General features: G+C 43.1%; 1 protein-coding gene across 1 annotated transcript in view; it reads right to left on the reverse strand.

Moving 5' to 3' along the window:
* LOC144259184 (ephrin type-B receptor 5) overlaps positions 1-24,034 on the reverse strand; it is a 94,581-nt gene that overhangs the window by 62,507 nt on the left and 8,040 nt on the right. Inside the window, exons 2-3 of the mRNA XM_077807363.1 lie at positions 12,243-12,307; positions 10,705-11,401 (exon numbers count right to left, since the gene is read on the reverse strand). Coding sequence (XP_077663489.1) covers positions 10,705-11,401; positions 12,243-12,307 — 762 coding nt within the window. The remainder of the gene's footprint in view (positions 1-10,704; positions 11,402-12,242; positions 12,308-24,034) is intronic.

Raw genomic sequence — 24,034 nt, forward strand, 5'->3', positions numbered from 1 at the left:
CTGCTAAACCCAGTGTTGTGAGTTCAATCCTCGAGTGGGCCATTTAGGGATCAGGGTAAAAATTGGGGATTGGTCCTGCTTTGAGCAGTGGGTTGGACTAGATGACCTCCTGAGGGCCCTTCCAACCCTGATATTCTATGATTCCGGGGGAAACCCGGATGCTTAGAGCCAAGCTGTTCTCCTCATGACCACCCCTGAGGCGATAGTACATGCTGTGGAGTCGGCCGAGTGGAGTGAGGGATGTCCTGGCAACTGCCTTGCCCTCCTCAAACAGAGCGGAGAACTCAGCCTTTGACTCAGGGGTGAGTAACTCCTTATATTTTGACATGGAGATCCACGAGTTAAAACTGGTTAGCTATCCTCAGCTGTAGATCCCCTGCAGCATAAATTTTCCTGCCGAAGGGGCCCATCTGTTTGGCCTCTTTGGCCTTGGGAGCCAGTGCCTGTTGTCCCTGAGGCTCCTTCTCAGTCACCACAGAGACTACCAGGGAGCAAGAGTGTGGGTAGGAGAAGAAGAATTCATAACCATTAGAGGGGATACAATATTTTCTTTCCACACCTCTGGCGGTGGGTGGAATGGAGCCTGGAGTCTGCCCTAGAGTATTATAATTGTTGCTAATAGTCTTAATCACTAGCAACGCCACCCTGGAAGGACCCTCCGGAGTAAGAATGTCCACTACCGGGTCTTTTGACTCAATGACTTCCTCCAACTGTAGGCCCATATTACGGGCGATGCATCGGAGTAGGTTCTGGTGAACCCTGTGGTTGATGGGTGGAGGACCTGAAGCGGACACTCCTATCATTGCCTCATCAGGCAAAGACAAAGAGGAGGCCAGTGGTGGCACAGGGTTGTCATGGCCCACCATGTGCTCAGGTTGGTCCTGGGTAGCATTGGTGTCAAGTGGTGCAACGTGGTCCAATGGGACCTGGGATGTGGGTGGACCTGGGCCCTCTGTAGTATGTGGGGGTGGTCTGGATAGAGCCGCCTCTGTCTTACGAGGGGCGGTTCTGTCTGTAGGTGACCCTGCCTGGTGATGCCTCGACATAACGAGCCTAGAAACCCTGGAGGAGTACCCTGGGCCTGATGGTAAGCCTAGGGGGTCCAGAAGGGCCATTGTGCAGCGGGTGGCCACTGTGGTTGCCAGGACGAAGGAGCGTGCCTCCTGCACTTGTCCGGCCTGTGCCTACTGTGCCGTGAATAGTAGGAGCCGGTCCCAGAGTCCGAGGATCCTGAGGGCGATGACCACAGCGGTGCCAAGGATCCCTGCGCCAGTGGTCGGTGCCAAGAAGAGGAAGTCCGGGATTGGTACCGCGACAACCATGTAGATGATCAGTGTCTGCTTTCCCATGACTTAGATCGGTGCTGCAAGTCCAGTGCCAGGGAACAGCTCCTGTGGTCCGGTACCGTATCCCGGTGCCTGGTGATAGAGGGTGATCGAGACCATTGCCGACTCCTCAGTGCCGGAGACCCCAAGCATGTGAAGTAGACTGGGAACAGTGCAGTGAATGGTGCTGGTCGGATGAGAAAGAGGATCTCATCACTGCCAGCTTGCCTGTAGATGGCACCCGTCTAAGCGGTGCCAGAGGCTTCTCTCTAACAGTAAGGGGGTGAGGCGCAGTACTTTCTATCAGCTACCTTGAAGCCTTGAAAGTATCTGAAGCGGAGGGGGGTTCCAACTCCTCCACCAAGCAGTGCCCCGCCGGAGAGGCGCTGGGTTCTGGACTCAATGGTGCTGACTAGGTCGCCAGAGTTGATGACATGCCTTGGAGCCCAAGGAGGGGTGAGGGGAGAACAACCCACTCACCAAAGCTATAGTACTAAACAATAAACCAAAAAATAAAACAGAAAAGCTGTGAAGAAGAACTAAAAATGGCTAAGGGAAGACTTGCAGGCAATCAAGCTCACGCAGTTCCAACACCGCCACGGCCGGTAAGAAGGAACTGAAGGAGGGTCAGGTTGGTATGGTCATATATTGGGCGCCACTCCAGGGGCTCCCTGGCCGACCCAACGGGTGCTGCTAAGGGAAAAAGTTTCTGACAACCGGGCACACTGCATGTGCACACCTGATTGGAATCGACATGAACAATCACTCGAAGAAGAACAGAGCTTTCCTTTCCTTTCCTTTCCCCAAAACCCAGTCAAGAACAGCCCAACACTATCATGTTCCAGGGTAAATGTTGTAATTAGGGCTGTCAAGCAACTAAAAAAAAAAATAATAATAATTGCGATAAACAATAGAATACCATTTATTTTAAATATTTTTTGATGTTTACTACATTTTCAAATATATTAATTTCAATTACAACACAGAATACAAAGTGTACAGTGCTCATTTTATATTTTTTATTACAAATATTTGCACTGTAAAAAACAAAACAATTGTATTTTTCAATTTCCCTCATACAAGTACTGTAGTGCAATCTCTTTACCATTAAAGTTGAACTTACAAATGTAGAATTATGTACAAAAAAACCTGCATTCAAAAATAAAACAATGTAAAACTTTAGAGCCTACAAGTCCACTCAGTTCTACTTCTTGGTCAGCCAATCACTCAGACAAACAAGGTTGGTTACAATTTGCAGGAGATAATACTGCCTTCTTCTTGTTTACAATGTCACCTGAAAGTGAGAACAGGTGTTTGGATGGCACTGTTGTAGTTGGCATTGCAAGATAGTAGCATGCCAGATGTACTAAAGATTCATATGTCCCTTCATGCTTCAACCGCCATTCCAGAGGATATGCTTCCATGCTGATGATGGGTTCTGTTTGATAACGATCCAAAGCAGAGTGGACTGATGCATATTCATTTTCATCATTGAGTCAGATGCCACCAGCAGAAGGTTGATTTTCTTTTTTGGTGGTTTGGGTTCTGTAGTTTCCGCATCAGAGTGTTGCTCTTTTAAGACTTCTAAAAGCATGCTCCACACCTCGTCCCTCTCAGATTTTGGACGGCACATCAGATTCTTAAACCTTGGGTCGAGTGCTGTAGCTATTTTTAAATTCTCCTTCTTTGCGTTTTGTCAAATCTGTTGTGAAAGTGTTCTTAAAATGAACATGTGCTGGGTCATCATCCAAGACTGCCATAACATGAAATATATGCAAAATGCGGGTAAAACAGAGCAGGAGACATACAATTCTCCCCACAAGGAGTACAGTCACAAATTTAATTGATGCATTAGTTTTTTAACAAGCATCATCAGCATGGATGCATGTCCTCTGGAATGGTGGCTGAAGCATGAAGGGGCATACAAATGTTTAGCATATCTGGCATGTAAATACCTTGCAACGCCGGCTACAAACGTGCCATGAGAACGCCTATTCTCATTTTCAGGTGACATTGTAAAGAAGTAAGCAGCAGTATCTCCCGTCATTGTAAACAAACTGGTTTGTCTTAGCGATTGGCAGAAAAAAAGTAGGACTGCACAAACTTGTAGGCTCTAAAGTTTTTACACTGTTTTGTTTTTGAGTGCAGTTATGTAACCAAAAAAATCTGCATTTGTAAGTTACACTTTTACGATAAAGAGATTGCACTACAGTACTTGTATGAGGTGAACTGAAAAATACTATTTCTTTTATCACTTTTACAGTGTATATTTTTTATTTCAAATATATGAAGTGAGCTCTGTGCACTTTGTGTTGTGTTGTAATTGAAATCAATATTGAAAATGTAGAAAAACATCCAAAATATTTAATAAATTTCAATTGGTATTCTATTGTTATAAGTGCAATTAATCGTGATTCATTTTTTGAGTTAATCACGTGCATTAACTGTGATTAATTGACAGCCCTAGTTGTAACGAAATTTCAGTCCACAATTTCTACAGTGGCATTGAAAGGCCAGCTCTGCACCATCTGTCAGAGCCAGGCATTTCTAGATCTGTCATGAAATGTTGGAAGCAGATTATCAGGATGTCAGTTATGAACTACAATCAATGAGATTACTCATGGAGTAAGGTACTACTCCATGTAAATTCAGCAGAATTGGGCTCTTTATTACCACTGTTATTATGCAAGGGGTGATAGCCTCCCTGTGGTTGACATTGGAACCAACTGTCCATTATTAGCTCAATTTTTGGACCTCCGTAAAATCCTCAAAAAAGTTCTTTTCCACTGCAGGTATTGGACAGGTGATGTTTGGCCAGAGAAAAAATTGGAGACCAAATTTGGGGTAAACTACACAAACTCTTTCAGAGATGCTGAACATCAGGTTGAGTAAATTCTTAGAATGCTTTTTTGCCACATCATCTTTCCAAAGCTGGTTGGCCTAGAAACTTCAAGTATGGTTTATGCAAAAGTTCTTGATCATAACTGTCACATAAGTCTATTTTCGAAGAACTGGGGCACATATTCTCGAAATTAAACAACTTGAAATAAAGAGATTTAGGAATGCCCGATCCCAATGAACTTCCCAGAGTCCCCCTACCACCACCCTTATGAAGCATGCCAAGGGTCTGACAGACTTTATGTATATGTCTACACTGCAAAGGAAAACCTGTGGCACCAAGTCTGAGGGCCCAGGACAACTGACTTGGGCCTACTGGATTCAGGCTGCAGGGCTAAAAATAGTAGTGTAGATGTTCCCACTAGACTGGGGCTTAGGATCTGAAACCTGGAGTGGGGAGTGGGTCTCAGAGCCTGGGCTCCAACTTGAGCAGGGCCATCTAAACTTATTTTCAGCCCCACAAACCCAAGTCAATTAACCTAGGTTCTGAGACTCAGCACTGTGGGTTTTTCTTTGCAGTCCAGACATACCTAAAAAGTACATTAGACCTTGCTGGACCAGCAATACAATAATAGACCTACATACAGTGCAGCCTAGTGTACTGAGCACCATGCACACCTGAGTTATATTCTTGCATAGTTGGATGGGCTCAAGCCATAAAATTCAGGTCCAGATTCTGAACCTACATTCAGGCTCTTCAGATCTAGGGTTTTCATTCAGCCTATTTGAAAGAAAGGGGCCATTTCTGACATCCAGATATGGGTTCAGATTTTTAACACTCAAAGTTCAGATCCTGACCCTTTCTAATTCCCAGTTTTTGTCACACCATGTGACCGTAATAATACATTTCCCTTATAGCTTCTCCATAACATCCTTTCCTGTGAGATAGTTATCCTCATTGTACAAGTAGGAAACCTTTGAATGGGGGACGGAGAGAGAGAGACCCTGTGAAAACAATGTCTGCACACCATGCATCTTTACCACTAACATTGTCATGTATTTTAATAATTGGAGTGGCAGGTTCTAAGACCCTGCATATTAATGCAGAGATATTTTGCTGACTCATCACAGCCAGACCAGTGGGTCTGATTGATCTCTAACCCAGGATGTAAAAGGGGTTGATGGTCTCACTGGGAAGGGAACTAAGAGCAGGGATAAAAGGATCTCACGGGGAAAGCCTTAAGACCAATTAAATTGAGAAGGAAGCTTAGATTGTGATTTGTATTTTGTTTTGCTATTTAAGTGAACAATAAAGGCAAACTCCAGGAAGGGGGCAGGTTTGGACCATATTCAAACTGAGTACCTCCTGCCTGGAACAGGATGGGGAATCTACCTGTTCACACTATGACTGTATGCACCTGCCCACTCACAACATATGAGCAACCTATTCAAAGAGTATCACCAGCACACGGCCTCTTACGCTCCATAATGATAGAAATCCCCACCCCCATTTCATGTAAAGTCTCTATCACGTCACGTTAGCCGAGATACTCTTTACACATATGTTAGCTTTACATGGAGTGATCACATAGCCATGTGGAGGCAATAACTGTTCTGGTTCATTTGTTGTTTTGGAGTGTGGGGGGGAGTAGGTTAAGTGTAACCTGGCTTTCAGAAATGCTACCTTAACTAAGTTTTTTGTCTGATAAATAACAAACAAATCTCAATACTCATTGCATGCATCATTATATCCCTTGCAGTTATAAATCATTTTTAATCAAAGAGAATGCAATATATAAAGCTAATGCATCTTTATTAAAAGAGATTATTAGATTGATAACAAATTGTTGCTAATACTAGGAGATACTTTATTCATTTTTTAAATCTAGTCCATCCCAATGAAGCATTACACCTGATTCAGCAGAATTGAATACAAATTACACATATATTTGTAAAAATATTCTTCTAGCTTCTTTTTTACAATATTAATGTTACCACATGCAGTTGTAAACAAGTGACCAGTCACTTTAAAGCCACTTTTTTCCTGACTTGTGTGGACCCAGGTTCAGAGTACAGTGATGGACTTGAGCCAAGTATTTGTTCCAGCAAGGGCTAACTGGTTAATGTATAACTGCAAAAGTGGGTAGGACAAGGTTTGGGAGGAAAACTATTTCCATTTAGGAAGACACAAATACAAAGACACAGAACTAGGTCAGGCCACACCAATAATAGAGTAAAAACAGTCTCAGCTTAGAGCCCACAAGTTTTTGTGGTACAAAGTTCTTCCATTATCCTTGATCTTTGAGAAATACTATAGATGTATAAATACTATAAATAATACAACTGAAGACTTCCCCTCAGGAAACTCATTCTCTCCATCTCTGAAACATCCACTCAGGGCGGCTCTATTTTTTCCCTCTATATTTGCCAGACCCTGCACCCACTGAAGTCAATGGCAAAGCTTCTGTTGCTTTCAATGGGGCAGGTTCAATCTCTGAAGGAATAAAAGGAAGTAAAAGTCAGTTGGTCTTTTCTAGGGCAGCCATCAAGTAGACAAGTTTATCTTTTCTATTTAAGAGGAGAAATAGGACTCACTTTGGGGCAAAGTGCATACCAAAAGTGCAGGAAAACTTGAAGAAAACAATACAGCATCAAGAAAACTATATGAAATTCAAAAATCCAATCAGAAATATGACAAAGGATGACAGTGATAGAAACCTCCACCAGTGTAGAAAAGTATGGCCAAAATGCAGACACTATGTCTTAGACAACTTTCCTAAATGAGATTATGGAAGTAGTCTGGTTGTCTTCAAAGGAAAGCAAGGGAAGAGAAAATGCGTAACCATAAACTAGGGAAAAGGGCAAAAGTGCAGACAAAATAAGCAAGTCTTCTGCTTTCAATATGCTTCAAGGAGATTAAAAACAGAAAATATTTTAACTCTACCTTATCTTTAAAGAAAGCACATACTTGCTTATTAGAAACTCTGTTAATTTTGAAATGAGTTCAAACTGTGAAGCTATCATTAACACTATTACTGTCACTATTAGCCTTCAGAAATGTGTATGAGCATGTTTTAAGAGTATTGTACAAGGTACCTATTTGTCTTGATGCTATCGCCCAGGGAAATGTTTAATTGAAAGCTAAATGAAGGTATGCGTGTTTTATTTAATGTACTCCTTCAGGACTGGTTTGGTACATCATTAGTATACACATTCAAATTGAACTGCAATAGACAGGGCAGCGGAGCTTTCACAGGACCTGTCACTTCAGGTGTTTAAGCAACGAGAATTAAAGCCAGATTTACTTGAACTTAAATGGAAGTGATTGTTAACAAAGACCTGTGGAGGGGAATAATTTGGGAAATCTTAGGAGACTTCATAATTGCTTAAGATAAAGCATGTAGGAATGGAGGAGGAAAGCTCTTAAAAAAGGAAGCTGGAAGTAAAACCTAAAGGGGTAGTGCATAATTTAGGAAACCCTTAATCCTTTGCATGTAGTTTTTCTAGATAAATACAAATAATTTGTTCGATAAACTACATCAGCCAAATCATTCCATTTCAAGAAAATCACATGCTTTTCCAGCAAAGCTGGTAGCATTTGAACTCCCTATTAAGTCCAAGCACTCTGGCTTAAGAAATGCATGTCTCATTTGAATATATGGGTCAAGATATTCAAAAGTGGGTGCCTAAAATTGGGCTTCTAAGTCCATAGTCTACCTAAATAAGTGGTTTGATGTTCAAAAAGGGAGAGCACCCAACAGTTTCAATGAGACTGTTGGGTGCTGACTACTTTTGAAAATCAGGACCCTTGCTAGTTACCTAAATATGGTTTTAGGAGTCAAACTTTGGTCACCCATTTTTGAAAACCATCGTATAGCCTTTACATAAAATGTTGTCTATCTAAAGCATGTTTTCACATTTTTTTTAAAAAGGTAAAAAATTCCCAGGATGGGGGGCTGACCTTTAAGATACATTTAATGTTGTAAATAAATTCCAGTTTAATTAGTGAACTTAGAACATTGATTCATCTGAAGAAGTGGTTTTTTTACCCACAAAAGCTTATGTCCAAATAAATCTGTTAGTCTTTAAGGTGCCACCAGACTCCTTGTTGTTTTTATCAGAACATTGTAATTACTTGAAAACCACAAAATACTTGGAAGCCTAGAAATTCAAAGTGAGGGCTCCACAAAATCTTAGCTCTGACTATGTAATAGGTCTCATCTTTTAGCTAATCCCTAATAATTGCCTTACACTTAACAACCATACCTCATACACACTTCCAGTATTGCCTTTTCAGCTACCATGATGTAAAAACAGAAAAAGATATTGAAGAAGAGCTAGTGGGATACCCTCAGTACTGGAGTAACTTGATTTTAATTCTGATTCATATTGGAAGTACCATATCACCTAGAAATGTATCACCCATTATGGTGTATATACAGTACAGATCTAGAAGCCAGCTTCACATCACTGCTTATGTCTTCACTGCAGAGTTAACCCAGGCTCTCACATGGATTTTAGTCCAACTCACAAAACCATCCACACACAAAAACCTCTGAGCCGGGTTTGGAGGTGCTTTGAATCAGAGTTAGCTGGCCTGGCTGTGGGTATAGATTAGAGCCCGAGTTCTGCTTTAACTCAAGCTAACCCACCCACTTTGCAGTGTAGATGGAGGCTACCTAACTCAGATCCTGACAGTCCTCCAATGCTTTCCCCCCCCAATACCCTATTCTGGGAGCGAGACACTGTAGAAACTCAGAACAAAAAAAGATAGTCCCTGTCTCCAGAAGCTTGCTAAGAACCTACTCCTTTCTTCTGTACCAGAAGTCACCTACCAGTTTATATACACTGAGATGTTTAAACCCCATAATCCAGGCAGCCTGCTCCATTTCTACACAGCATTTGAACAGCAATGCCATCTGGGAGTTCCTTCTCTCAGCCTGTTGCCAGCTGGCCAGAGGCTGACACTAAGGTTCTGGTGGATATCTGGTGTGAGGTCACTAAACAGCATGATTTGAGGAGATGTACCCAAAATCAACATGTCTACAAGAACATCTCCAAGAACCTGGCAGAGGAGAGGATTTACTGGATGGGAATTCAGTACAGGTGAAGAATCAAAAACCTGAAAGGTGCATGCCACAAGGCAAAAGATGCCAATGATAGCAACACACTGGAGTGCGCTGTCAGGTAGATGGACTTTTGAGATTGGACAGTTATTCTTACTGCTCAACTGGGGACAGAGGGACTGGAGGAACCAGGCCAGACCTTCCTGCACTTCAGTTATTACTGACGGTGAAAAAGACAGACATTTTAATACTTTAGCTTGAAGTTAGCAGGTCTAATCAAGCTGAATGTGTTAAACTTTGTCTACATTGGTGTTAAGTGGAGATTTCAATAGAGTTTAGCTAGCTTGACTGAGTTAACTGCGTTGCAAAAAGCACCAGTTTTCCAAGTCGAGACAAGCCCTGAGTCAGCCAGAAAGCCTTCCAGCAAAAACAGGAAAGATGGGACTTGGCACTTGTTTCTAAGGTGAAAAACAAGTAGGAGAAATAGGCCTCCACTTTTCAATCCATTTTAAAACAATATGAAACAAATAAAAAGTCACAGAGCAATTTTTTTTCCTTTGCAGATCACCTGCACTATGAATTTCCCAACTGTCAAACTTTGTTTTTGATTTTTCAATTTAACTTTATTACATTTATGACAATATTTTGATAAGGTTGTGACTTAATTGATATGCATCTAAAATCTTAACTGCACCCTCGATCAATTCACATAATGCATGTACAAGGTGATATAAATAAGGTTCTTTAAAAACCGCATGCCGTTTTTCACTGGGCATTGACCACAGGAATCTTAATCCCCATGTCCTGGCCAATTTCTTATTTGGGTAGATTACATTCTGACTGTGTACAATTGCCCCTGCAGTTGAAACTAAATAATACATTACTCTTATTTCTCGCATTGACCTAAACTGCTGTGTTGTGTTGCTATGTGCTGAGGTGGCTGCACGTCAGTGCTGGATGGAGCATAGTAGGAATCTACATTGTATATAAACCACTTAAGAAGCAGTTTAGTCTAAGGGACTGAGCACAGGGTTAAGAGTCAGGAAATCTTAAACTCAGTGTGGAATGTGGATGCTCAGGACTGCCCAGGTTTAGGCCCAATCTGAGTCTTGTGTGAACTGAGGATGAAGTAGGGGTTGAGTCCAATTCCTAGTGGGCGGCTGATCTTTTCACACCAATCATCATCATTGCTGGCACTATATGCTGGCAGCCTCAGCAGAGAAGCTGAGCCCTGAATGGGCCATGGAGGCTCAAACCCCCCCTCTTTGGCCCTAGAAGTGCCAGGTCAGGTCAGCCTAAGTCAGGGCTGAGACTCACTGATTGTGAAGAGGTTGCTGTTATGTCTGCTCTGGGGTGGGGAGAGGATTTGCTCTCCAGGGGTCTCATTCTGGCACCTTTCAACAACTGCTCTCTGTGGCTTATAAACCCAACAGGAAAAGGTATAGGTAGTGTGGGGGAAGGAGGTAGTCTCTCACCTTTGCAGGCTCCTTCGTCGTTAGCAGGTTGGTAGCCAGGCCTGCAGGTGCAACTCCCAATGGCCACCATCCACTCGCCTTCCCCATTGCAGTGCAGCCTGACACCAGAGGACCCTGCCGTACTTGCCTCCTCTGCGTCTGCCACACAGGTCCCCACTGCCTCCACCAGCGAGGTCCTCTCCCCACCAGCAAAGGTCTCAGGGAAGGAGGCAAACCCCCTCACCACAGCTGGGCACTTGTAGAAGAAGACTTGTACAGCCACCAGTGACATGCAGGCCCCTGAGTCCTGGAAAGCCAGGTAGAAGCCACGCTGGGTGAGCGGCCCAAAGCTGCGCACCTTGACATTCATCTTCACCACCTTCCCAGTGCTGTCCACCTGTGAGAAGCTTTCGTCAGCTGCAATGGTATCCACCTTGGTCCAGGGCCCCTCGCGCCATTCAGGCAGATCCTGCGTAGCCATGTCGGTTTCTGCCTGGTAGTAATAGAGGGTGAAGGTCTCCTTGCAGGAAGAAGCCACAGTCCGCATGCTGGCACAGTCACGCACTGAGAAGCGGAGACGGACGTGGACTCGGTGGGCCCCACACCGCTCTATGAAGTGAGTGCGCAGCCAGTTATTTTGGCCTGGCTCAGCCACATTGCAGACCTCAAAGGTTCGGATCAGGAGCTTCTTGTCGTCCAGGACACTCACCTCGTCCCACTGTAACGAATGGGCAGCAGAGAGAGAGGTGGAGAAGTTGTTAGAGGGGTTTCAAACTTGCGGCAAATCTGGGATATAATGATCACTGGTCTCTGGATCACAGGGACCAGGACTCAATAGCTCTACAAGAGGCTCCTTCTATCTGAGCTTTCTTCTTGCCTCTTGGGCAAACAGTGCTGGGGCCCCACACTGGGACTTGGGCTGATGCCTGATGCTAAAAGCACTCAGAGCAAGGACTGCTGCACTGTTAGAGGGGCTTCCCTGCAGTGGAGGTGTTAAACAAAGTTCAGTTCAACCCTCTGTTGGGCAGGGAGTACCCCAGGCCGGCACTGCTGGAGAATACTAGGGGGAAATGGGATACTGCTGTGCAATGTTAGCATTCTAAATGCCATGGTGACAACTCTGTTTGCCCTCGCCTTTCCCATCTTAAGACAGAGAAGACACACACAAAAGAGAGACAGAGTCAGCGCAAAACAGAGACAGAGCATCCGTTGGAGAAGGAGTTAAACACAGCCCCCTTGCACCCAGCTCTGACTCAGCTGGGCTGTCCCCGTGGAAGCTGAAGATTTCATAAGTACTTCTGAACAGGGAAAAACACCAAGAGAACTGGAAATGAACCTAAGATTGTAGCTCTAGTATCCCACTCTCTCAGTTACATGCTTCTAATGCCTTTGCCTGTGTGGTCCAGTATCTGAGTCAGCACAATGTAAAGCACTTTGGATACTCCATATGCAAGAAAACTGGAAAAGAAACCTATTCTGCTCCAACCCTACCTTCCCCGATGGCTGTGTAAGCCCTCCCACAGTTGGTGGAGGAAGAAAGAGGGTCAGGGAGCACTTACCCCATCAGGAGGGTGGGTGGTCCAGCCGATTTCCGAGGTCTCTCCTGTTGTATCCAGAAGTATTTCTGTTTTTTAAAAAAAATATATATATAGTCTTTTGTGCTTTTCCAAGCATCAGCTGCTCAAACTCGATATGTTCCCTACAAGACTCCTTCCTGCATCTCATCCCCTGGAGGGAATATACTGTGTTCCCAGCCCCACATACCCCACTCGCAGAGAGATCTGTGTTCTGAGATAATGCCTGGCCTCATCCAGGAGTCAGAATTCGGTTCCCAGCTTTCCCCTATGATCTAGGGAAAGGTCTACAATTCAGTGACTCAGTGGATGATCTCTGGGATTCAGCCTGATCCAGTGGTTAAGGCACCAGATGCAAAGGCTGTGTTTTAATCCCAGCTCCACCAATTATCACTGTTAAATGATTTTGGCCAAGTCTCTTACAATCTATTGACTTTCCCAGGAGTCCAGTATACTTGGCACCTCCAAGGATCAAGCCCTATCCAAGCAACCATTCTACATTTCTTTCCTAAGAAATTTTAGCCCTGGTGGAAGATGCCAAACTTCATTACCCTTGGAGATTAAAGTCCTCTATTTAGGTCCAAAGCAGTACAGCACTGGCTACAGTAGCACAAGCTACACACACAAATATCCCACATCAATGCACCTCATTTCTGAGGCCAGTAAGAAAGGAGAAGGGTGGAAGGTCATTGTATGGTATTTACACATGCTGGTATTTTTTGCGAGTCAACAGCACTCTGAAGGCCTGGAATTTAAAATTCCGTTTGCTTGTTTGTTACTGTTTCTCTTTCATTTTGTTTTCTATAAAGATTAGGAAATACCGTTTAAAACAACTTTGTGAAAAGAATATTAAAGGTGAGCATGTCCCAAGGCTTTATAGAGGGGGGGAGCCCAAGGAGGACACAACAGCAGTATCAAGTGAGTGCAGGGATTTCTCCCTTTGTATGCTTTTAGGGATGCACATCACACCAAAGGAGGCAGGGAGGAAGCAGGGCCACATCTCTCCTCCATGAGGCACAATCCTTCCCTAAGCCACCTCTGAGGTGCTGCAACTCTGCACCACACCATAGTCATCAATGCCTGAATGGCACAATCTGGCACTGGGGTGGCACTTTGACATCTCTTTGCTTCACCAGCATGTTCCTGGGGCATGGCTTCATTCTGATGGAATAACCAATGGGTTTATTTTTTGATGAACAAAGAACATTTTCTAAATCAGGTTTGAGTCATTCCCTCTGCTTAAGTGTACCCAAACGCAGAGCATGAAAATCTGAGAAGAAAGAAAGCCTGGGCCCCGGGCTGCTGGCAGGCAGTATATTCCCCAGATGGCTTCTCTCCAGCGACCCAGGTAATCTTTATCGAGCGCATGGATATTTCACGGACTAACGGATACATGCAGCCTGGAGCTGACAGGGCTCTCCCTCCAATGGTGAATATTTAAAAAAGACAAGATGCATTAGAAACAGACAAGACTGTGCATGCACGGCACATGTGGGGAACACGGCCCTCCAATGACATAACTCCAGTGCAAAGGTATGCAACAAGAGTGCAGGACATTTACAAGCACAGCACTGTTTCCCCTCCTCTTCCCCACTCTCAATGGCTGCATGTCCTGGATCAGATCAATGGTCCCATCTAATCCTGCGTCCCTGCCACATTTAGTCAGACTAGTGGCCTACCTCATCCAGGATCCTGCCTTCCACCAACACAGATCACACCACTGCTCTGTTTAGTCCAGTACCCCATCATGGAGGGAAAGTAGATCCTGTTAGGAATCCAGCCTCCCGCCATGTTAGATCAGACCAACAATCTATCTAGTGCAATATCCTACCTAATGTAGTATCCATACCAGATCACATCACTTGATCCTTTTAGTCCTGTACCCCATCTCTGGCAGGGGACACCACCGAATATTTTAGCAGAAGACAAAAGTTCCTCATACAACATTCCAGTCAACTGAGCAACATTCTATACTGCGTTAACATCCCTCCTTGATCCATGAAGCAATCTTAAGTCTTATAAGATTTGACAATCTTGTTATCCTTACTGTTATTTTAGTGCTCTCACACAAAAAATTATTGATCATAAAACTGTCCACTCTCCCTTCCTCCTCCCCCCAAATCCAGCTACAGTATCGATCTCCATGACTTTCCATAGCAGTGAATTCTACTGGTTAATGATACTCTGCCTAAAATGCATTCCCTTGACTATTCGTTCATTCTAACTTGACTACTCATTCATTTCATAGTCACCCCTTGTTCTCAAATTATGGGGCAAGATAAAAAGGAAAGGGGATAAAGAGGAATTTCCATTCTCTCCTTCTCTATTCTGAATATATTGACTCAAACTAAGAACTGTTCAGATTGGGAAGATTTTTAAGGGATTACTTCAAATTTACCAAAGATTTTGGCCAGGAATTTCCTTACATTTTTACAAAACATTTAAGAATTGCTTAGTGACAGGATTCCCTGCGGAGCTCACAGGAACGGTCCATGTTGCTCATCAATCTGTTTCACCCCCTCACCATATGGCTTCCTATGTCTCCCAGATAGGAGCTTCCATCGCCTCCCCCCTTTCATTAGGGTCCCTGATTCTCCCATCATCAGGTAGGGAGGGGCATGTAAAGTGGATTTAGTAGATTTATTTGGGAAACAGTAAAAATGCTGCTAGGTGGACCTTATTTCCTCTCAATACCTCATGTTGCTCATTCCCTCCTATACTCTCCTCTTGTCTCTGCTCTTTGCACAGTCCCTCCAGCAATGCCCCTCTGCCATATACATGGGACAAATCAGACAGTCTCTACGCAAACGAATAATGGACACAAATCAGACATCAAAAATTGTAACATTCAAAAACCTGTAGGAGAGCACTTCAATCTCCCTGGACACTTAATAACAGCCTTAAAACTGGCAATTCAACAAAAAAAATTTCAAAAACACAGACTTCAGTGAGAAACTGCAGAACTGGAATTAGTTTGCAAACTTGACACCATCAAATTAGGCCTGGGAATGGCTGGGTCACTACAAAAATAATTTTCCTCTGTTGATATTCACCCCTTCTTGTCTACTGTTGGAAATGGGCCACATCCACCCTAATTGAACTAGTCTCGTTAGCACTGACCCCCCCCCACTCGGTAAGGCAACTCCCACCTTTTCATGTGCTGTGTATTTATACCTGCCTACTGTATTTTCCACTCCATGCATCTGATGAAGTGGGTTATAGCCCACGAAAGCTTATGCCCAAATAAATCTGTTAGTCTCTAAGGTGCCACAAGGACTCCTCATTGGTTTTTACTCCCTCCTACACAGTTCCCTGCCCCCCCACCTCGATCTTTCCCCCTCTCACTCTCCCAAAACTAGCCCCATCCCTTGCCCATCATGGCTTCCTGTAGACCCCTCCCACAAAACCCCAAATTAGAAAATAATTATACCCACAAACCCCAAAATTCAGGTCAAAGGCACCAATCCTTGCCAAAGCCAACATATTAAAACAAATGGGGAGTTCCTAGACCTAGTCACTTTGGAGTCATGACAAGCCAAATAAGGAAACTAAAATGTAAGAAACTACATTCACACCACATTATGGTCACCCAGCAAATGGATCAGAATTCAGGATATAACAGTGTGAAACATGTGCCACCTTAAAACTGCCTCTCTCAAAACATTCTCAAGTAATCTACATATCATAGAGTTGTTTCAGCAGCCTTTGATACACCTGTGTTGCATCTTTTAATATTATTTTCATTATGAAATGCTACATTTAATTTCATTCTCTTCATTATCCAGCATATCTTTTGAGAGCTGCTGAGTAGCTAAAACTCCCATTGCCTTCTGGAAACCCACAGCCCTCAGGATTCAACACTTACACATTTTACATGTTGAGCTCTCTTCTCTTCAGGATAGCAATTTTAATAATTCTCTCAGCAGGAATATATTACACATTCAACAGGATTTTTTAGTTCCCCTCATACAGACAGATACACCTCTGAGCAGTAATTTATTACTGTAGGATCTTGCAATCTGTTGCTTCACAGAAATAAGTTTATAGAACAGCATTAAGACTGTGCAATTTTATGATTTCTTGTTTACAACGTCTCATAACAGGGGAACTAATTTGTATTTTTCAGGTGACCTATATTCAAACTGTCATAATAAAGTTAAAATATTGCTTTTTCTGGCTATTGGCTGTCTCTTTTTTTTACATATTTTTTTTATTTAGGTGGCAATAAGAAATATTATGGTAAAAAATACACAGATACCACAGTCCAGCTTTAACCAGTTTAGAAATATGTCCAGTTCTGGAAAATAGGGTGGTGCAGTGAAATAAGACAGATTGGAGTGTCGTCCTAATAGTAGTAGCTATTTTTTAAAAGAATGACTAAATAAAACAAGCAAAACAAATAAGAAAAGCCAAACAATGGTTATTAGCCAAGATGGTCAGGGATGCAACCCCATGCTCGGAGCAGCCCTAAACCGCTGACTGCCACACTGGGCATGGAAGATGGGATGAATCACTCCATAATTGCCCTGTTTTATACACTACCCCTGAAGCTCTGGTACCGGCCACTATCAGAGACAGGATTATGGGCAAGATGGACCATGGTCTGACCCAGTATGGCAGCTCTTATGAGCACAGTTCAAAAACGTACCCACCAATAGCAATTTTCATATAAGTTCAGTATCAAATACAGCAGCAGTCTTTACTCTTAATAAAAATGACTTCTTTACAGTCTGCAGTCCCAAAATAACAAAGTATAGGGCAATGTTATAGAAGAGACCATATCATATAAGAGAGGGGGTTCTAAATTGACCCAAATGAGACTTGGGAGGTTGGATTTCTTGTTGGACATGCCTTCCTTAAAATGCTGCAAATTTTTTCTTTAATGAGTGAGAATCTCTGTACCCATATTCTACTTATGTTACTGATATGAAAGTTACTGGGACAGATTTAACATATATTTAGCTAATTCCAAGCAGTTAAGGTAATTAAGCAGAGGTTATACCGATGTGAAATTCTAAATGCTGATCTTTTAATACAGAAATTGCTAATTTTAAGGAGTATTCTTTTCTCAGAACATGAGGCCTCCATTCAAGGGTTCTGCTAGCTTCTGTCAAGGATGTCAGGATCGCCAAATGGCCTGAGATTAAGAAATTTGCACAAACTGTAAATCAGCAGAGACCTGGAGCTTTGGACAGTGATAATCCTTTTTTTCTAGGGTGGATAAAAATAGATAATTTAAAAACACACAAAATATATTTTTTTAACTTAAATACTATTTTGTTATTTAAATTAAATACATTTTTATTTTTTTTAAATAAATCCAATTAAAATTAAATTTGAAATTATCACAACCTATATTAAGGTCTAATTTTACTGTAATCTATTCAAATCATTTACATTCAATAAAAATAACATTCAAGCACTACATGTTTGTTGCTGAAATTTTAAAGAAAGCCATACCACTGAACAAGTGGAAGTCACTGGCTAAGCACCAGGAACCAAAGTTTGTTGAATTGATAAACCAGCTTTTGATAGTAGTTGTCTCTTTTGCAGGTGCAGAGAGAATAGTTTCCTCATTTCATTTCCAACTAGTTCAGTTCAAATGACTATTTCATTCAAAGTTGAGAAACCAATTGGGAGTTGAAAAAGCAGGACAGCCTATTTTCCCCTTCGATGCTATGAATTGAAGCAACATGTGACAGGATGAGATCTACTAGTTCTAAAATCTTGTTGGACATGGTGACCAGTAACAATCAGTTCAATTCACTAACTACAGATAAAACTTTTTTTTTTAAATACCCTTCCCTTTTTCTTATGTATCCACCACATTTAAGATTTTTTTCTATTAGTTATGTAAAACTAAAATTCTTTTTTTGTTCATTTTTAATTAAATTCCAGTTCCATCCAAATACAGCTTAACATTAAACATTAGCAAAAAAAAAATCAGTCAACTAGAAAACCATACATCATTAACCATTTTCTAATATAATACAAAAATATAAATATTAAAAATCTGAATATGTTAAACTATGTAACTGCTTCAATGAATGTATACTGAATAGTGAACCCTCGGATTAGCAAAAAAAAAGTACCAAATTTAGCAAGTGTAAAGGGTACGTTTAGTTGCAAATCAACATCCTTTAATAGTTGACAAATGAGAATCAACCTTTTTTAGGAAAATAGCTAAAAAGTACAAATGCAAACAAGATTAAAATAGATTATGCAAACCAAGATTTCCTGCTTGCTGATTTAAATCATGATTAAAGTGAGTAATTTAAATCATTTGGATTTAAATCAATCCACCTGCTTTTTTCCTTTCTTTGTTGTTGCGGTTGTTTTGGTTTTTTAAAAGCTTTCAAATTGGGGAATTTCAGTGAAAAAAAAAATAATCCCTATGTTAGTGTCAGGTTGTACACAGTTAATGAGTCAGAAAAGGAAAGTCAAGAAAGTTAAGACTAAATGCCCAACTTTACTCCACATATGCATTATGATAATCTAATCATATGATCACCTATTATTCCTCTAGTAATACAGTGTTAAATATTTTCTTCTACAACTGAAAGGCTGATCCTGGCAACATTTGCTACTGAGTCAAGCACCTCCTCTTCTGCATAGTCCTACTACAGTCAGGCTGCCCTTTAGGGCATATAAAAGTGGCCTGACATTTTTTTCCTGCCTGTTTTTTGCCTTCAAAATATCAGGAGTATCTGGTTTTCCTTGGTTTTGCTGGAGCATCTGTTAGGGAGTGTAAACAGTGCATAATGTAAGCACTCACTCTTCATTTGATCGGTCAGGGGTGTTGAACTTTTAATACAAGCTTCTCTTCTCCAAAATGTTCATTAGTCAATGAAGTTAAATAGATGTTTACAAAAACAAAAAGGCTCCTAAAGTTTTAAACAGCCCCACTAAAATCTGTTCCCCTTTCAACTGTTCAGCCTCCACACTCTTGCCTCTTGTGATGTCATCATTTTACTAGTTCTTTATTGAGTCTTCCAGCTTAGACAGGACCCAAATTTCTAATATGAAACATAAGCAGGAGAATGAAACAGCGAAAATGTTCTTTAAAAATAAAACCTTTCAGGCTTTCTTGATACAGAATAAAGAATGAGCCCTCTTTTTTTTTTTTTTTTTTTGACTTTGCAGATGCCATTTAAAAGACTGCTTCAAAGATAATTTCTTCTCAAGGTTATTACAAGACCTCCTCCAGCAAGCAATTGATTACTGTTGGGCACTTAAGATGATTTTCACTATATTAAGCTCAGTCTGTAAGAGTTAGGGGTAGAATGTAGGACTGCCTGGGCTCACAGCCCGATATATATTCTCTTGTGCCAGTGAGGCATTTTTGGTAGGAAGATATGCTACTGAAGCAGCAGAATTATCCTTTTTACCATATCTTGAATTTGCCCAAAACATTTGGAAAGATCCAGTGTGGTATGGAGCCATTCTGTAGTCTTGACAGTTCACTGTAAAGCAAAATTAGCCACTCACCCATACAGAACACATTTTTCCTTAGGTGTGCACTTACCAAGTTTAACCAAAAAAACCAAACACACAACTGCACGAACAGTACATGATTTTCAAACATTTATAACTCAGTCAAATCAAAGCCAATTTCCTATATGACAAGACTGCACACTGTTCCTTGGGGAGGGCTATTGCACTGACAAAACAACTCTAATCTCAATCATTTGGCCTCTATTCTATAAAGCTGCAAGTTTTTCTTACGCATGGTTCATAAAATGTAACACCCCCCCCCCCACCCCGGAGTTGGTTGTTCCTGGCATATTACAGTGAGCCTTTAGTGCAGTAGTTTTCAACCTGTGGTCCACAGACACCTGGGGGTCCACAGACTATGTCTAAGATTTCCAAAGGATTCCCACCTCCGTTCAAAATTTTTTAGGGGTCCACAAATGAAAAAAGACTGAAAACCAGTGATCTAGAGGACTTACCCCTGCACTACATCAGCAATGGCTACAACGGTTCAGGAGTTTGTTTTCCAGATTGTCTAGAGTCCAGGACGGAGTTAGAACAAGCTGGAAGTTACATCAAGAACTAATCATAAACAAGAACTCAAAGACAAAGGGTTTGGTTTTACTTTTGGTGTTGTCTGTTGGGGCGGAGAAAGAAGCATCTCAGCCTGGCAGGTCGCCATTCAACTTCCCATTCCTACCCAAAGGGAAATTTGAACTCAGTGGGAGGTTACTGGGTCATTAAACGGCATCAGCCCAGCAGAGACTAGCAAGCAAGGAGGTTCAGGAGTGATTCTAAGGCCTTGTCTACATTGCCACTTTACAGCGCTGAACCTGTCTTGCTCAGGGGTGTGAAAAAACACCCCCTGAGCGATGCAAGTTTCAGCGCTGTAAGGTGGCAGTGTAGACAGTGCCCCAGCACTGGGAGCCGCACTCTCTGCGCTGGGAGCTACTCCCCTCGTGGGGGTGGTTTTTTTACAGCGCTTGGGAGATAAAACTCTCCCAGCGCTGATGCCACAACTACACAGCAACGTGAAAGCACTACCATGGCAGCGCTGCTGCAGCAGCGCATTCACGTTGGTAGTGAAGAGATACCCTGAGTTAGGCTGCCGAGAGCCAGCTTCACCTTCCAATGGACTCCAGACCAGGGAGCCTCAGCACAATCCTACCCTTCTGGGGGTGGAGATCATGTAAGAAATCCATGTTATTTATTTTGCTTGTGAGTTTTAAGTTGACCAATGATTACGGTGCTGTATCACCCAGTAGAATCATAGAATATCAGGGTTGGAAGGGACCTCAGGAGGTCATCTAGTCCAACCCCCTGCTCAACACAGGACCACTTCCCAGTTAAATCATCCCAGCCAGGGCTTTGTCAAGCCTGACCTTAAAAACCTCTAAGGAAGGAGATTCTACCACCTCCCTAGGTAACACATTCCAGTGTTTCACCACCCTCTTAGTGAAAAAGTTTTTCCTAATATCCAATCTAAACCTCCCCCACTGCAACTTGAGACCATTACTCCTTGTTTTGTCATTTGCTACCATTGAGAACAGTCTAGAGCCATCCTCTTTGGAACCCCCTTTCAGGTAGTTGAAAGCAGCTATCAAATCCCCCCTCATTCTCCTCTTCTGCAGGCTAAACAATCCCAGCTCCCTCAGCCTCTCCTCATAAGTCATGTGTTCTAGACCCCTAATCATTTTTGTTGCCCTTCGCTGGACTCTCTCCAATTTATCCACATCCTTCTTGTAGTGTGGGGCCCAAAACTGGACACAGTACTCCAGATGAGGCCTCACCAATGTCGAATAGAGGGGAACGATCACGTCCCTCGATCTGCTCGCTATGCCCCTACTTATACATCCCAAAATGCCATTGGCCTTCTTGGCAACAAGGGCACACCGCTGACTCATATCCAGCTTCTCGTCCACTATCACCCCTAGGTCCTTTTCCACAGAACTGCTGCCTAGCCATTCGGTCCCTAGTCTGTAGCTGTGCATTGGGTTCCTCCGTCCTAAGTGCAGGACCCTGCACTTATCCTTATTGAACCTCATCAGATTTCTTTTGGCCCAATCCTCCAATTTGTCTAGGTCCTTCTGTATCCTATCCCTCCCCTCCAGGGTATCTACCACTCCTCCCAGTTTAGTATCATCCGCAAATTTGCTGAGAGTGCAATCCACACCATCCTCCAGATCATTTATGAAGATATTGAACAAAACCGGCCCCAGGACCGACCCTTGGGGCACTCCACTTGATACCGGCTGCCAACTAGACATGGAGCCATTGATCACTACCCGTTGAGCCCGACAATCTAGCCAGCTTTCTACCCACCTTATAGTGCATTCATCCAGCCCATACTTCCTTAACTTGCTGACAAGAATACTGTGGGAGACCGTGTCAAAAGCTTTGCTAAAGTCAAGAAACAATACATCCACTGGTTTCCCTTCATCCACAGAACCAGTAATCTCATCATAAAAGGCGATTAGATTAGTCAGGCATGACCTTCCCTTGGTGAATCCATGCTGGCTGTTCCTGATCACTTTCCTCTCATGCAAGTGCATCAGGATTGATTCTTTGAGGACCTGCTCCATGATTTTTCCAGGGACTGAGGTGAGGCTGACTGGCCTGTAGTTCCCAGGATCCTCCTTCTTCCCTTTTTTAAAGATTGGCACTACATTAGCCTTTTTCCAGTCATCCGGGACTTCCCCCGTTCGCCACGAGTTTTCAAAGATAATGGCCAATGGCTCTGCAATCACAGCTGCCAATTCCTTCAGCACTCTCGGATGCAACTCATCCGGCCCCATGGACTTGTGCACGTCCAGCTTTTCTAAATAGTCCCTAACCACCTCTATCTCCACAGAGGGCTGGCCATCTCTTCCCCATTTTGTGATGCCCAGCGCAGCAGTCTGGGAGCTGACCTTGTTAGTGAAGACAGAGGCAAAAAAAGCATTGAGTACATTAGCTTTTTCCACATCCTCTGTCACTAGGTTGCCTCCCTCATTCAGTAAGGGGCCCACACTTTCCTTGGCTTTCTTCTTGTTGCCAACATACCTGAAGAAACCCTTCTTGTTACTCTTAACATCTCTTGCTAGCTGCAGCTCCAGGTGCGATTTGGCCCTCCTGATATCATTCCTACATGCCCGAGCAATATTTTTATACTCTTCCCTGGTCATATGTCCAACCTTCCACTTCTTGTAAGCTTCTTTTTTATGTTTAAGATCCGCTAGGATTTCACCATTAAGCCAAGCTGGTCGCCTGCCATATTTACTATTCTTTCGACTCATTGGGATGGTTTGTCCCTGTAACCTCAACAGGGATTCCTTGAAAAACAGCCAGCTCTCTTGGACTCCTTTCCCCTTCAAGTTAGTCCCCCAGGGGATCCTGGCCATCCGTTCCCTGAGGGAGTCGAAGTCTGCTTTCCTGAAGTCCAGGGTCCGTATCCTGCTGCTTACCTTTCTTCCCTGCGTCAGGATCCTGAACTCAACCAACTCATGGTCACTGCCTCCCAGATTCCCATCCACTTTTGCTTCCCCCACTAATTCTACCCAGTTTGTGAGCAGCAGGTCAAGAAAAGCGCCCCCCCTAGTTGGCTCCTCTAGCACTTGCACCAGGAAATTGTCCCCTACGCTTTCCAAAAACTTCCTGGATTGTCTATGCACTGCTGTATTTCTCTCCCAGCAGATATCAGGAAAATTAAAGTCACCCATGAGAATCAGGGCATGCGATCTAGTAGCTTCCGTGAGCTGCTGGAAGAAAGCTTCATCTACCTCATCCCCCTGGTCCGGTGGTCTACAGCAGACTCCCACCACTACATCACTCTTGTTGCACACACTTCTAAACTTAATCCAGAGACACTCAGGTTTTTCTACAGTTTTGTACCGGAGCTCTGAGCAGTCATATGCTCCCGTACATACAGTGCTACTCCCCCACCTTTTCTGCCCTGCCTGTCCTTCCTGAACAGTTTATAACCATCCATGACAGTACTCCAGTCATGTGAGTTATCCCACCAAGTCTCTGTTATTCCGATCACGTCATAGTTCCTTGACATCACCAGGACCTCCAGTTCTCCCTGCTTGTTTCCAAGGCTTTGTGCATTCATATATAAGCACTTGAGATAACCTGTTGATTGCCCCTCATTCCCAGTATGAGGCAGGAGCCCTCCCCTCACAGACATTCCTGCCTGTGCTTCCTCCCGGTATCCCGCTTTCCCACTTACCTCAGGGCTTTGGTCTCCTTCCCCCGGTGAACCTAGTTTAAAGCCCTCCTCACTAGGTTAGCCAGCCTGCTGGCAAAGATGCTCTTCCCTCTCTTCGTAA

Source organism: Eretmochelys imbricata, chromosome 1 (assembly GCF_965152235.1).
Source record: "Eretmochelys imbricata isolate rEreImb1 chromosome 1, rEreImb1.hap1, whole genome shotgun sequence".
Lineage (NCBI taxonomy): Eukaryota > Metazoa > Chordata > Testudines > Cheloniidae > Eretmochelys > Eretmochelys imbricata.